General features: G+C 43.1%; 1 protein-coding gene and 1 long non-coding RNA gene across 2 annotated transcripts; both read left to right on the forward strand.

Annotated features, from left to right (window-relative positions):
• The first annotated feature begins 274 nt into the window (after nt 1–274).
• cartl (cocaine- and amphetamine-regulated transcript-like) lies at nt 275–2,647 on the forward strand. The gene is made up of 3 exons (XM_049603708.1): nt 275–812; nt 1,879–1,956; nt 2,537–2,647. The coding sequence occupies exons 1-3, from the start codon at nt 675–677 to the stop codon at nt 2,642–2,644; spliced, it is 324 nt and encodes a 107-aa protein (XP_049459665.1). The 5' UTR covers nt 275–674; the 3' UTR covers nt 2,645–2,647.
• Nucleotides 2,648–14,137: 11,490 nt separating this feature from the next.
• On the forward strand, nt 14,138–15,955 carry LOC125905695 (uncharacterized). Its single transcript, XR_007451686.1, has 3 exons — nt 14,138–14,171; nt 14,326–14,446; nt 14,908–15,955. It is a non-coding gene; the product is annotated as an uncharacterized LOC125905695 (long non-coding RNA).
• Nucleotides 15,956–16,445: the final 490 nt, after the last annotated feature.

Genomic DNA, 16,445 nt, shown 5'->3' on the forward strand with positions numbered 1-16,445 from the left:
ACCCTCCTCAGAGACCTGACCACCTGCACCCTTAATGAGGAACTCAGTTTTAGGTCTGGTGGTCATCTTAAATAATCTGACGGAAATCCACAGTAAGTGCGTGTTTATAGGGTTGTACTTTACAGAAAAGTTTTATTAGCCTACTACTTATTCAATAATAATCATTACAGTGTTTTGGTGAGTAATTAAATTATTAATTGTGGTGACTTATTACCTTTTTGAGCTGTTTACGGTGTTGGTAAATGAACAAAAGGGCATTAAAGGCATTCTGTAATTTACCTGACAGAATATCCTGTGACCAGGGTGTTTGATATGGACTTCAAATGTTTCCTGATGTGAGCTGGTCTCATGCAGTTTAAACAGCCTATTTCTGGACTTCGTGTAAAGACGTCGCGACTTTGCACTAGATCTGTTCTATCTGCAAATTGAATTTCGAGTGTTATTTGCTTTCTCCTGCTTTGACATGCCCGCCACAGACTCCCCTTGTAAATCCTGCCGTGGCCTCTCTTGGGCGGTGCCGTCCGAGAGAGGAGCAGGTCCGGTGGGTGGAGGGACAATCTCCTGTGGACCTGCTGTAACCGACCTGCTGTAACCCTCTGCTCCTCCAGTCCTGATCTGCTGCCTCCTGCTGAGACCTCTCTCCTTCTCTTCCTCCTCCACCGGGTACCGGCATCATGGAGAGCTCCGGGATGCTACGCAGACTGCTGTTTGTGTGCCTGCTGTCCGTCATTTGTCAAGGCCAGGCATCACAGGACGTCTATGCAGAGGACTTTGGAGTGAACAAACCCGAGCCACGCGCAGACAGAGACCTGGTCAGTATCAGTGGTAAGATGCTCCATACATGTTCGCTTAAAGAGAAATGTCAGTGATTGCGATTAGGATCCCTGATGATACATTGGTTTCTTTCTAACTTATGCAGAACAGATCACCCGTAACATTAAAATGAAAATAAGAGAAACAGAGAATATCATGCACTCATGAAAACACAACTTTTCAAAAACTCATGGATTAAAAAAAAATCATTTCTTTAGTTCAGTAAACAGAACTTGCAGAAAACATTTCAAATGTATTTTAAAGTCGTGGTTTACTGCACAACCACTTTAAGAGATGCACAACAAACGATCTTGGCTTTGCGTGGTCTTTAGAATGAAAGCCTTCACATGGTCTTTATGGAGATATATTTGCCTCAATATTAACTGTCTGAGGAGATCAACAATATGTGGGTAAACATGTAATCTATAGATATAAAACAACTTCCACAAATATAGAAAACATAAAGTCAAAATAGTGTTTTCCAGATAAGAACAAATTCCACCCAAAAAGAAGACTCGGTGTACATTAAATGCAAATCTGCAAGCATAAAATTGACAACCAAATAGAATTTGTGCCTTTGCAGATGCATAGACAAATCTATCTCCATATTTTTTTAAAAAAAAAAATATTTCTAAGTGCTTTTTGTCATGATTGTTAAAGGGAAAGTCAGAATTTATTCACTTTATTTTTATGTTAACATCCTAAACTCTGATAATGCAGGGCAGCCAATCAGTGTTCAAACCCACAGAACTTTATTTTAACATCCAGTGGAGCAGCTATGTCAGGCTAGAAATGCAGGGAAATGTGTAAAACGATGCATAAGACATGTAGGATATTTCCATCTTATTGAACAGTGCAGCTCGAAAAAGCACAGCATCTTGGGTTTAAAAGTATCACATGACTTCACTGAAAAGTTACAGACAGTAGAGTAGCCTACATATATGTGATGCTGTCATACAGTGTGGACAAAGTAAAAAATTGGGATATTTAAAAGATGAACATGCACAGACAGCTCTGATTTGATATGTTGTGTTTGTGTTTTGTGATCTAATCTCCGCTGAGCAGATGGAAGTACTCGAGGCTCTGCTGGGCAGGATACATCATCGCATTTCCTCCACTGAGAAAAGAGGAAGCATCCCTGTGGTAACTTCATTTTATTCACTATATTTATGCAATGCAGCTCTAAATGCACCTGTAGCTTATTCTTTGTAATGAAGAGCAGAATGTAATTTACTGATTCGCTTGACAACACTCCATTGCTGTTTAATTAAACCAGTTAGCAAAAGATACCTAACAGTAATTAAATGATAACAACAAAATGCCAACAAGAATGTTTCTTACTCAGTGCAGTCACAGACTAATCATGATTACTGGCCAACTCCAATTAGCTGAGGAAGGAAAACTGAAAAGCTACAAAACCTTTCAATCCTCCTGAAATACGACAAAAGCAGTTAATGAACTGGATTTAATGATTTCACTGAGAATAATTAATATCTCAGCCTCCTTCTCTGGGAAAATCAGAGGAATTAACTGAAAATGGAAACAGTCAATCACAGCAAATGAACCAGTGGAAGGGCCTGAGCTAGTATTTGCTCCATATGTTGATAGTAATATTCGCCTCCTGCAGTGTTGATATTGCCAAGCATTGCTGGAATTTTCACAGCCTTATTGGGCAGTATCTGAACGGATGTGAGTAACCACTGTATCACCCTCCTCCCCTCAGTGTGGGATGGGTGACCGGTGTGCCATGAAGTTCGGCCCTCGCATTGGGAAGCTCTGTGACTGCAGTAGAGGAGCCAACTGCAACTCCTACCTGCTCAAGTGCATCTGACACACTTTTCTTTTTTTTCCACTAACACAGCATCTCTTGTGCAGGACCAACCATCCTTTATGACCTCAGCAAGCTTCCATAAACTGACACAAACCCTGACTCTCCTCTTACTGTTGGGCTAAACAAATACAAATTATATTTTTTTGTTTATTGTTTACAAGAAAAACTAACAAAACTAAATTCTTGACAGTTTCAATATGTCAGTTCTCAACATTGTCGGTATCAAAGTCAACAAATAACAGAGAATGTATTCAAAACTGAACAAAAAATAAATAAACCATCACATCATCAAATTAATATTTAGTAGTCCTGCCATTGGCACGTAGTAGAGCTCTAATCCTGGCTGGCATGTTCCCCACGAGCCTTTCACACTGTTGAGGGGTAATCTTGTCCCATTCTTCTTGAATTACTGCTTTTAATTCTTCTAAATTCTTTGGTTTATGCTTTGAAACAGACCTTTTGATAATCCACCACAGATTTTCAATGGGGCTCATGTCCGGGGATTGAGCTGGCCACTCTAAGACCTGGATACTGTGCTCCTGCAGCCAAGTTCTACTGGCCTTGGATGTGTGGCAAGGGGCATTATCTTGTTCAAACATCCAGTTTTTACCTCGACTGAACAGTGCACGCGCAGAAGGGAGCATGTGGGTTTGGAGAATGGTACAATACTTGGTAGAGTTCAATGTGCCATCACAGACAGTGAGATGACCAACACCAGCAGCACTCATGCATCCCCAAACCATGATACTGCCTCCACCATTCTTGACAGTAGGTACTGTACATGCTGGAGATAATGCTTCGCCTGGCCTTCTGCGTACCCTCACATTAGTAGGGGGAAGATAAAGCTGGAAACTGGACTCATCTGACCACAAAATCTTCTTCCAATTCCTGGCTGTCCAGTTCTTATGTGCCTGGGCCCAACGACGCCGGGCTAACCTCTGTCTCTCATTGATCAGGGACTTCTTGATAGCCTCGTAGGACCTTAAGCCATGATCTAAAAGTCGGCCACGTACAGTGCGGGTGGAACACTGGACACCAGTTTGGTTTGACCACTGCTGCTAAAGCTCCTGTGATGTCATTCGGCGGTTTTGCCTGCACGAAATAAAAGGTCAACAAGGACCAACAGAAATGAAAGATCGTAAGACCAAACATAAATTAAGGTCAGAAGACCAAACTTAAGGTAATGCAAACAAAAGGCAAAGGTGGGACGACCAAACATAAATTAAAGTCAGCAATTTTCAGCATGACAGCAACAGAAATTAAGGGTCTGATGACCAAACTGAGATTAACGTGACTGATGCGAGGTCCTAGTGATCTGGGCCTATGTATGCAGAAAATAATAAAAGATCAATAAAGACCAAACGTAAACAAAAGGTCATAAGACCGAATGAAAATTAAGATCATAAGACCAACTCAAATAAAATGGTGAAAGCAAAATAAGGTCCGGCGACCAAAAAGAAATTAAAGTCATCTTGACAAACAGAAATTATGGCCCATTGGTCGAAAAGAAATTACCGTGTATAAGCATGAGGTCCCGTAGACCTGGGTGCACAAACTGGAGTCCTAAAGACCATCAGTAGAACAAAATAAAAGGTCAGAAGGCCGAACAAAATAAAAGGTCACATACCAAACAGAAACTAAGGTCGGAAGACCAACTTAAATAAAATGGAAAAATTAAAATAAGGTCCGACGACCAAACATAAATTACTTACGATATGACAAACAGAAATTAAATGGGTCCCACGACCAAAGAAAATTAAGTGTTGCAGGGGAAACATTCTGAGGTGGTCCAATGACCTTGGTGTGGTGCATGAGGTCCACAGACCATGAGGGGCATTTGCATGAGTTCCCGAAGACCAGGGCTGTTAGAGCATACAGCGTGGGGTCCACAGATCATGATGGGGCATTTGCATGAGGTCCGAAGACCGAGGGTGTTAGGGCATACAGCATAAGGTCTCATGGGCCATGATGGGGCATTTGCATGAGGTCCTGAAGACAGAGGGAGGCAGAGCATAAAGCATGAGGTCCCACAGACCATGGTGGGGCATTGGCATGAGGTCCCAAACACCACAGGTGTTAGAGCATGCAGCATGAGGTCCCACGAAATATGATACAGCATTTGCCTGAGGTCAGACGACCGAGGTTGTTAGTGCATACAGCATAAGGTCCCACAGAACATGATAGAGCATTTGCATGAGGTCCGAAGACTGAGGTTGTTAGTGCATACAGCATGGGGTCCCACAGAACATGATAGAGCATCCATGAGGTTTGAAGACCAAGGTTGTTAGTGCATACAGCATGAGGTCCCACAAACAGTGATTGTGCATTTGCGTGAGGTCCAGAAGACCATGTAAATGAGCGAGAGATAAGGCGAATGAGGTAAAAGGAAATTAACCAATAAAATTGCATTAATTCACGGCCAACTTGAATAAATGAATACAGCAGAATATGTCCCAGGACCAGCAGATAGAGAATTGGCAGATAGAATTTGTGATTATATAACCAAAATGGAATATTCATGGGTGATGCATGATTGAGGATTATAAAACGATAGGTGAGCAGTAGCGGATGAGTAGGTGTTCGTGCATGCCGCATTTAGTTAGAGGGCCACGGATGACTGAGCAAACAGCATGAGAACGCGTAGAGCATGGGTATCGAGGGAACGTGGGATAAATGACAGCCATCCTAACCGAACTGAGGCAGACGGAATTGGAAACATGAACGAGTGCAAGGAACATAGGACTGCACAACAAGCAAATTTCAGGGCAGCAAAGATGCAACAGCAATAAGATAACCAAACAGAAATGGCAAATGGCTGATGCATGACTGTGGCTCCATCGAATATAAAGGTGGGCAATAGGACAAACCATAAGTGAGCTACTTGAATGAGTTAGTGAGAATTTGGGGAGCAGAAGTTTGATTTATGAATTGGTGCTAGAATGGCGCCGTACCTACCTCCCCCCAAAAACCAGTGAGTACGTGCTACCCATTTAAAATTCTGCCCTGGCAATTATCGTGGCAGTTGGGATTATGATGATTAACGTAGGGTCACCAATGGCCAGAACAGCTTGAAAAGGTCAGGTAGCCATGCTACTGGTTTTATTTGGTAGAACTGACATAGTTAGGTGTTTGAGTTTGCCCTGGTTTAGCGTGAGTAGGAGAGAGTCTGCTAGCTGCGAGGCTATTTATGCAATTTAAAATGCCCTAGCTTGTGCTAAACATTAGCATGATGCATTTGTGGGGAAAAGTGTCCAGAAAAGACCAGTTATGTCTGAGAATGCTGCAAGTGATAGTGAAACTGATTGTGAACTTGCATTTGAAAATGTCGCCACTTAGCCATAACCAATGCATGTTTCAGGTGTGTCTTGAACCAATCATGCTTAGCAGCACACCAAGGGGCCTGCTGCTGACAGTGTGTATGAGGAGTAACATTGTGCTGCTGCATGTTTGATCCCTGTCTTTGTATGTTATTTTGATCACTTTTTTATAATGTTTTTTTTTCATTCATTCATCTTCTAACCGCTTCATCCTCTTGAGGGTCGCGGGGGGCTGGAGCCTATCCCAGCTACATCGGGCGAGAGGCAGGGTACACCCTGGACAGGTCGCCAGACTATCGCAGGGCTGACACATAGAGACAAACAACCATTCACGCTCACATATGTCCACACCTATGGACAATTTAGAGTTATCAATTAACCTAGTCCCCAATCTGCATGTCTTTGGACTGTGGGAGGAAGCCGGAGTGCCCGGAGAGAACCCACGCTGACACGGGGAGAACATGCAAACTCCGCACAGAAGGGCTCCCACGCCCGGGATCGAACCGGCAACCCTCTTGCTGTGAGGCGAGAGTGCTAACCACCACACCACCGTGCCGCCCTAATGTTTTTTTAAATTTATTTATTTATTTTTATTAAAGAGATGAATTTATTTGTTTATTCATTTATATATTTCTTCCTCCCTGTATTGCTCAGCCTTAAAAGATATTACCAACACTGATTGGGAAGTGCAAAGCTAGATGCATCTATCTCAACAATAAGTGGATCAAGATTATTGCCCAATTAGATGTAGTGGGTCCTATGATAAAAGCCCTACCACTGAACTGGACGAGTGTCACTCAATTGGAGATTGCATGGGCATCTTCAAGTGTATGCTGACCGGCTACATTTCCCCTGCAGGCAGCTGACAAATGATGCTCTGGATCACTGCTAAATACGAACGGAGCGTCATGGCGCAATGATGCCATGTGCATGAGGGGGCGATCACACAGCTACTTGCTGAGCTCAAATGAGTTGACAACTACTATGCATGTCCTTAAAGTGCGTGAAAACAGGAAAAGATCAGGCTGATTAGACGCTGCCCTGCATACTGCTCTGCATGACGGGATTGAGGCATGTTCCGGGCCCGATTCATGGATGACAACGTGAATGGTGAATCTGTGATGGATATAATTGTGAAGGACAGCTCGAATTAAGTTAGACCATTTACAACTGGGAACTGTGATTACCAGACCTGATCAGTGTGCATACCACTAAACTGCAGACAGACTGGAAACATGACAATTAAAAATAGCGCAAGGGTTGAGAAAATGCCTGGAGCACCGCCAGGAAGGAGCTGCTTGCGAGGACCTCTTAATAGAATAGAATAGAGTGAACCAGATGATTGAGCCCCAGCTGTCATGACTACGATGTGTGTCAGAATGGTGGTTCAAAACATTATCACTACTAGGTGAAATAAATCTCACTAAATAAAAGCCCTGTAGGTGCAGACTGACTGCCCCTTTCTTAATGTGCATGTTAATCAACCATGGTGGAGGGAGCCCAAGACGTGCCAATGGCTGCTTCTGTATTACTGTCCATATAATGATGATAATTATGATAATAATAATAATGATAATAATAATAATAATAATAATAATAATACATTGTATTTGGAGGCGCCTTTCAAGACAGCCAAGGTCACCTATGGAGCATGGAAGAAAAGATCAGTAAGACAACATTAAAACAAAACATCAACATAGGAACAAATGTAGGCTAGTGCACAATGTCCAGATAGAGGGAATGCCAAATTTATTTATTTTTTTTTTTTTTGAGGATGTGGTATAGTACAGGAAGCCAATGAAGTTGGATGAGAACAGGGGTGATGAGGTCAGATAATTAGATACAGGTGATGATCCGGGCGGCTGAGTTCTAAATATGATAAATGACAAGAATCAGGCAGATGGAGGTAATGGTACTGCAATAGATGCCGCCATACTTATCCTTTGAGTATTTTATTTTATTTATTTTTTTTATTGTCACCTGATGAAACAGCTGTTGTGAGAGCACGTGCATACTTTAGACACGCATGCGAACTACGCTGTGTTTCCTGAAAGAAAGGGAATGCAAATAGTATCAGAGAAAGCTCCAGCCTTGCTATTTTCAAGGGTCACTTAAAAGCGTGGCTCAGAAACAACCAAATATGTAATCATGGGTAGTATATTCTTTAGTCAAATATTAGCATGTAGCACATCATGGGCATAGTGCATTATCACCAGCACTTAGCACTTTGTGAAATGTGACCATTGGTCTATATTTATATTTATCTATCAGCACTGGCACTGGCGGAAATACTTGAAATGCGTGGCTATGGGCATTGTGCAATAACTCTGACATAGAATTCTATGTGGACTCAATTACTGTCGCTGTTTATTGTTTTTGGTTTTTTTTGTGTGTGTGTGTTTTTTTTTTATATCCACATACATTTGGACTCAATTTCATACACTGGACTGGACAGACATTCACCTCAATGGCCCCAGTTTTTGATGTCTGTACACCATGTTGTTATGTTTTATCTTATATGGTATATGTATTTTTTCCTCCTTTTGTCCTCGGTGAACTGATGTATTCACTATCTCATGTTTTTCCTTTTCTCCTTTCTTCTAACGTTTTTTTTTTTTTCTCTCTCTCTCTTCTCTTACTACTCTGTAAGATCAACCTGCCAAGGGACTACAGATGAAAATTAGCCTGGGGCTATAATCCGGCATATTTACATAGGCCTATAAATGTTCATTAATGTGCACTGCCCCTTAGACTTAAATAAACAAATAAATAAATAAATATGAGTGCTGCAATGAGGCGTTTTTAATTGATTGTGCTAGAAGTATATTCTCGGTCACCTGAAAAACCTGCACAACCCCACTGGAGAATCGCTGAAGGGTTTATGATTGAAATGATACAGAAAGTGTGGTAAGATAGCGCCATGATGCACACGTGAGTTTATTTATTTTATGAATGAAGATTAAGAGGAAAAATCGCTTATCTTAAAGTGAATACCGTTGAGAACGGAGGACATAGCGTGCCTGCTTAATATGCTTACTTTGATGAAACCCAGTGAGCTGAAAATCGAGGCCCGCCGCTATTACAGTATTACGGTAATTGTTTTCCCATTTAAACGGGGGTGACGAGAGCATTAAATAAATCACTTCATATTAATGATGCAGTGATAATATTGTCTGCGGCACTGAATGGAGTAGTAGGCTGATCATATGAGACACACTTAACTTAACAGTGAGGGAGGCTGATGATCGGATGGCTTAAACCGCCGGCTCTCTTGCCGTGAGGGATTCGGGAGCTCCAGGGCTGGAGAGGCTGGAGACAGAATGAAGTGCTGGTTCGGGGTGGACACCAGCTGTGAGTGGACCGGTCGGCTGAGAGTGGTGGCCGCTGCATGTGGAGGCCTGCGGTGATGATGACGATGACGAGGCGGAGGTGAAGCATGTCCAGGGACTGAAGCAAGGTGTGCGTGGAAGCTTGGCCGGAGTAACGGGGGATGGCGCGTGGCAATCCGGGTGTATGTATGCAGCGTGTCCCGGAGAAACAAATCATGTTACATTTAGTTTGGGCCCACATCTTGAATCTGTACACGACACTGAGCTCGAGACTGAAGAAGGAAACGGAGGCAGAAAAGCGTGTTGACAATATGACTTAGGTGAAATTGCCTTAACTGGAGGACTTGATGAATGAGAGATGATTCCGCTGCTGCTGAAGAATCGCACGAGGCTGTACAATCAGCAATAGACTGCAGGGAAAAAAGGTAAGGTGAGCAATTGTCGGTGGTGATTCTGCCTAGAATGACAGCTGAAAGCGGCAGAGGAGATACGGCAGATGCAGATGAAGATTCCCCACCAGATCACTCATGACCATATCTGAAGTCCATGCTTGAAGTTTTTGAGATGAAGAATGATTCGTGCACAAACTTCATCACAGCCTACAAGGATTTACCATCCATCCTGAGAAAGCATTTTGGGGATTGCACACATTTCATGTTTTATACAAAGCTGTCTGTTCATGTAATAGTTGCAGTTTTTGTGCTATGTTGGGTCAAATGAATGTTTGTGGATTTGCTCAGCATTTTTACTTTAGCTGTGGATTCACATAGGACCTGGGGTTGTGTATTTAATATGTGTGCGTGTGTGTGTGTGTGTGTGTGTGTGTGTGTGTGTGTGTGCTCTAGAAGTGTTAATGTATTACAAGATTATATACTTAAATAGTTATATATGTGTATCACAACCAATTCCGGTTGAGTGGATGCTGGCGCAACTTGCTGCTGCTGCTGCTCACCGGTAACCTTTTAAAAGTTTTTATGTTTTTTTTATAGACTCACAAGTCAGTCTTTAGATGCTTTGCTTAACTAAAGACTGATGACTTTCTCCCTGATTTTGTGTTTAGATGGGCGGATACAGTTTCAGAGTTTAAAAAAAAAACTCCCTAGGTTGCAGAACCAATAGTAAATCTGCAGGGCGGTCCTTCGGTGGCTCGCTGAACTCTTGTGCTTGTAAACATAGTCCCACTAGAAGCACGTGTAGTGGTACAAAATGGCTCAGCCGTGCTTGCAGAAAACACTGTCAAAGTTCAGTGGATGTTTGTCGCGTTTGCAGCAACACATTCTCGCCAACTAAAAGAAACAAACATAATCTTTTATAAGGCCATGACTCATCCATCCGGCCGGATTATAGAGAGAATCGCCTTGTTGTTTACAAATACTTCCAGGTAGAAAACCAGCAGAGCTTTTAGCTATATATATAGCCTATATATCACATTTTTCACATCACTGTATCACCGTTTGGACTAATCCGATGTTTGTAAAGTCTATAAACACAATGATTGAACAAACATTACTATTTCTGTGTGCACGTTTAGCTGGGCTAACCGTTAGCTGTTAGCCCTGTTAGCCGTTAGCAGTGTCTGTAATAGGTAATAACTCATTAAACGGTCCGTGAAAAAAATATCTTTTCCAGCGGATATCTTAGTTACAACATGATTGAGCTAGCAAAGCAGTTTTCTGTTGCTATGTGTGGTATTTATTCAGTTTTAGGAAATCACGATGTCTAGAAAGCATCAGTGGCTGCAGCTGACAGGGACAACTAACAGCAGCAGCAAAGGTAACAGGACGTCATCTGTTAAAAGCCTCCCGTTGTTAGATACGACATGAAACTACTCCAGTTAGCTCAATAATGTTGTAACTAAGACATCCGCTGGAAAAAATATTTTTTTCACGGATGAGCACACATTTGATAAAACGGAGTTAAATCTCTCGGCATCCATTTTCAAGCTCTCTGTGTGTTTGTTTCCTTGCGGACGAGAAAAGGGGGAGCACACATTTCCAAGAAGGCGTGTCCTTTTCAAAAATGCAAGAGGCGCTGCTTTGTTGCCGGCCGTTTTTGCCAGTGTGTTAAACACACTTTAGAAAGGAGTGTCCCCAGACTATCAGAAGGCGGAGATCTCTGATTGTCTGGTGTCGAGACTAGGTTTTTTATGGTTTTTATCGCCTTCTGGACGTGTGCTAGTTATTGCACTCAAGCGAGAGTACACCCTTTCATCCTCCCGGGATGACGAACAATTCTAGGTGTCTCTTCTGTGTGGTTATGTGTGAGCCGGCTAACATTAGCCTACTGCTGATGTTACCTGCCTGACTCACCTCCACCCGGCTTCGCAACCATATCTGCTGACATCGCTTGCAATGTGGACTAGCATCATTCTTATCTGGTCCGCACTAGCCTGGACTCTCCTGTTGCTCGTCCATCAACCTGGTCTGGTTTACTCCAGTACACCGCTGCTGAGCTCCTCCGGATCCGCCTCCACCTGTCTGAGCCTCCGGTGGCTACACTGCACCTCCACCCTAACATTGCACTCCTGCCTCGCCGGAGATACGTCCACCGTGGGTTCCGCTGGAATTTCCATCTCCACAACTCCAAGGCAATCAACTCCTTCTGGTCCACCACTTGCTGCCCCTCCAGAATCGCTGCCTGGACTGTTGACCACAGCGTATTAGCCAGCCTGGCTAGGTCGGCTAACGCTACTTTCAAACATGACACCTCTGCTATCAACTTCGGTCTGCTCACCATCCGCTCACTCACGAGCAAGGGACATCTCATCCAGGATCTCCTCACTTACCATAAGCTTGACTTTCTCTGTTTAACTGAAACTTGGCAACAACCTCATGACTTTTCACAATGCAATGACTCCACTCCTCCGGGGTTTGTTTACATCTGTCAACCCCGCGGCTCTGGTCGCGGAGAAGGTCTCGCGATAATTCAATGTAAAAGGTGGAAAGTTCTGCCCGTTTCTGTCCCAGCCTTCAGCTCTATGGAATGCCTAGCCCACCATCATTGCTACTGTTTACTGTCCTCCGAAGTCTCAGAATGACTTTTTAAATGACTTCTCTGCTCTCCTCACCCACTTATCATCTCTCTCACCAAACGTAATATTGCTGGGAGACTTCAACATACATGTAGACAATAGAACCCTTTTTATCTTTTTAGACTTCTTATCCTGCCTTGACAGTTTTGGATTTCATCAGTTCATTGATTTTCCCACTCACAGAAAAGATCATACTCTGGACTTAATCTGCTGCTCTGGTCTCACCCCCTCCAACTGTACAGTTGATGAACTTCATACAACTCACTACTTCCTCATCTCATTTAATGTTACTCTCTGTCTCTCTCCTGCCAAGCCATCCCGTCTCATTTCATTCCGCAATATTAAGGACATTAACATGGATAACCTCTCTTCCTGCATTGAAAATATTCTGATCCTTGACCAATCCACCCCTGATGAACTGGCTACTCATTACAATAATGGTTTAAACAACATTCTCAACTGTCTTGCTCCAGTGAAAACACAGTCTGTTACCTTCACTCCATTTGTCCCCTGGTTCACCCCCCAACTCTGGTCCATCAAAGCCAAATGTTGTCAACTAGAGAACTATACATAACTCACCTGTTACACTGTAAGGACTCAATTGCTCAGACCAAATCAAATTACTACTCCGGCCTGATCTGGTCCAATGAAGGTAACACCAAGACTATGTTCTCACTCCTCAACAAAATTCTCTAACCCCCTGACTCTCTGCCCCCCACACCTGTGACTCCTTAATGCACTTCTTCACTGACAAAATTCACAAAATCCGCCAGCACTTAAGTATTGGTTCTCTACCTCTCTCCTCCTCTAAACTTCTCCCCCACTGTCAGCCTTTCTCCAGTTTCCAACTCCCTTACACATCTGAAATCTCTGACCTCATCCGCAAATCCAAGCCTTCCACTTGTCAGCTCGATCCCCTTCTTACAGCTCTGGTCAAATCCTGCCTCTCCTCTCTGCTCCCCTTCTTCTCTGCCATCATCCATTCCTCACTCACCACTGGAATTGTTCTCTACTCTCTTCAAAACTGCAGCCGTCACCCCAATATTGAAAAAACCTGGTCTAGATCCAAACACCTCCAAAGATGATCCAAATATCTCTCCAGTCGCACTCAGTTCATTCAGGCTCTGTCCTGGGGCCCCTTCTCTTCATTACCTATCTCCTCCCACTTGGCAGTATTTTTCGAAAATTCAACATCCATTGCCACTGCTTTGCGAATGACACCCAGCTCTACCTCTCCACTAAACCAAACTCCACCCTCCCACCCTCCTCCCTTAACACCTGTCTTTCCGACAATCAAATTCTGGCTCACATCTAACTTCCTTAAACTCAACAGCGATAAAACAGCCTATAGATGATGAGTAGAACCTCCTCTCGCATATTCTACAGACCACCGAAGTTGAAACTGACCACCGCTCTGTCAATATGGTCTGTGCGGTGGAGATAATGGGGCTAACACACGTCGGCTGCTTCGCTCACATCATAAACCTTGCCTTGCAAGCAGGCCTCAAACTCCCAAATGTTGCACCTCTGCTTGGGAGAGTGAGGTACATTTCACTGCAGTATGACAGCCACCCGCATCCTCAATGAAAAACAGAAGCTACTGCAGCTGCCAGCACACAAGCTCACTATTGATTTAGTGACCCGGTGGAAAGAGACAGCTGGAAATGCTTGAATGCTTTTTGGAACAGCAACCAGCTGTCTCTGCTGCTCATGTCAGAAGAAAAGTCCCCAACTCTGTCAGTCATTTCACCTCTGCACACCCTGCTGCTGGAGGAGATGACCAGCAACCCCGAGGACTCCAGAGTTGTTAAGGACATCAAGGCTGAAATCAAGAAAAACCTGAGCACAAGGTATGCTATGCATTGCTTACAGAAGTGTGTGTGTGAGTGAGTGAGTGAGTGAGAGAGTGAGAGAGAGAGAGAGAGAGAGAATGTGTATTGTATAGTATAGAAAATATCTGTATTATCCTCCTGTGATGATATAATTAAATGTGTGAAATTTCAGATATGTGAAGGACATGCTCCATGTAGCATCAGCGGTGGATCCGCGGTTCAAAGTCCTGCCCTTCCTGTCAGATGAGGAGCTAGGAAACACCTTCTCCAGACAGAAGCTAACCCTAACCCATGTATTACTATTGACTTTTTATCAGCACTTATTTTAGTATGTATTTATTTATTTATATATTTTAGAAGCACCTACTAACCTCTTAATCCAACCCCAGCACTTATTTTATTTTATTTTATTTTATTTTATAATATTTTACTTTGCTCCTGTTAATTGATAGCAACCCCAAGATGTAAATTTGGAGACCCTGGGAAGCTGGAGTACTTTGTTTAAAACCTACTTCCCACTGCCAAACTGCCCAGTGGCCCAATCCACTTTGCATTTTATAAAATTTTAACAGGGCTTTTAAGGACCTATTTGGTTTTAAACAAAAAAATCATTTTAAGTATCTTATGGATATATATAGCCCCCTCTCTTCAGAGCACTGCGCTTTTATCCTAACCTAACCCACCCACTCTTCTATTCTATTCTATTCTATTCTCTCTCTCTCTCTCTCTCTCTCTCTCTCTCTCTCTCTCTCAGCAAGCTACTGATGGTGATGATGAGGCTGATGGAGTTGAGGGAGTGGTGGAACCCCCTTAACCTAAGAAGTCCAAGGAATCCAGCGCCTTGAAGTCTCTCCTTGGGGAAGCCTACAGACCGAGCGAAAATCCTCTGGCCTGGTGGAGGTCGAATGAAAGAGAGTATCCTCTTTTGGCTTGTGTAGCAAAGCGACACCTCTGTGTCCCTGGGACCAGTGACGCATCTGAGAGGGTTTTTTCAACCGCGGGTGATATCATCACCGCAAAAAGGAGCTGCCTCAACCCAAGGGCATGTGAATGAGCTCCTTTTCCTGCAAAAAAATCTTTTAGTTCCCAAGTGAGAGCAGAGTTATGAGAGGAGGACAGTTTACAGTCTAAGTCAAGTTTAATTTCCAGTTTGAGTTTATTTTGTTTTTCTTTGTTTCTATATCTAATGCATAGTGCACTAAAGCTTTGATGGGATTTTTAGACAGTTTACAGTTGGAAGTTTAAAATGTCCAGTTTACATGTTTGCACTTTGAAGGCAATTGAATGTCTTTTGCATTTCTAAAGAAGCTACACAAAACTGTGAGACACAGTGAAGTGTCTTTATGTTTCCTCAGGTACCGTACCTTTGATGTTTATTTACATAAGGTAATGATAGTCTGGTTACTTTGATGCCACTAGTAACCAACACTTTGTTTACATTTACACTAGCTCAATCTTTGTTACCTTTTCATATTGATTAGACTGACTGCATTAGAAAGACTGGTGATAGTGGTTAGTCAGTCATTCTGCTTGTCACACTGATGCTGACTGGAGAGTGTATACAACATGCAGCATAAAGTCTACTGTGACCCTACAGTAAATGTGCTGTTCACAGCTGTTTGTGGGCCAAACGGCCATGACAAAATTAAAATAAAAGTACATTTGTATTTGTTAATAGCTTTGGGGTCAATTCTTAATGTAATATTTTTTAATAATGCACCAAGTTAGAGTTCCAGTACAATTACAGCTTTTGTACATTTTGAATCTAATTCTGTCCACAGTAGGACATTAACGACTTTGATTTTTTTCAGGTCGACTTATCTGTCAATAAAATCTAAGTCGAGTTGACAAGTCATTTGATGACGTCATCACATTGACACAGCGGAGGAAAGTGAAGTATCTCCACACATGTGATGTGTGTCTGTCACTCTCAAGGCCCGAACATACTCAGGCGTACTATTAGTGGAGCGGACTCTGCGAGGAATGTCCGCAGTCATTCGGGCTTTCATAGTCGAGCGCACTTCCGCGTTGTAGTTTCCTGTAAAAATGTCTGTGAAAAATCCCTGTGATGTGAAAAATACATCCCGAGCAGTCACTGGTGCGCGGAGCGGAGTCCGCGCGGTCATAAAATCTGAGCTTTGCGCGCACAGGGCTTGCGGACATCCGCTTTGAGTCTGCGTGGACCTCCGCGGAGTCCGTTCTGTGTACGTTCCGCCCGAGTATGTTCGGGCCTTCAGGCATTTTCTCAAGCCTATCAACTTCTACGTTCTCTGCAGCCATGTCTCTTGTCTT

This window comes from Epinephelus fuscoguttatus, linkage group LG2 (genome assembly GCF_011397635.1).
Source record: "Epinephelus fuscoguttatus linkage group LG2, E.fuscoguttatus.final_Chr_v1".
Taxonomy (NCBI): domain Eukaryota; kingdom Metazoa; phylum Chordata; class Actinopteri; order Perciformes; family Serranidae; genus Epinephelus; species Epinephelus fuscoguttatus.

Excerpts from the sequence above, each read along its gene's own strand:
- cartl (XM_049603708.1), top strand. The coding sequence starts at position 675 with ATGGAGAGCTCCGGGATGCTACGCAGACTGCTGTTTGTGTGCCTGCTG. Across the intron at positions 813-1,878 it reads CACGCGCAGACAGAGACCTG|ATGGAAGTACTCGAGGCTCT; the intron begins GTCAGTATCAGT and ends TCCGCTGAGCAG. Across the intron at positions 1,957-2,536 it reads AAAGAGGAAGCATCCCTGTG|TGTGGGATGGGTGACCGGTG; the intron begins GTAACTTCATTT and ends TCCTCCCCTCAG.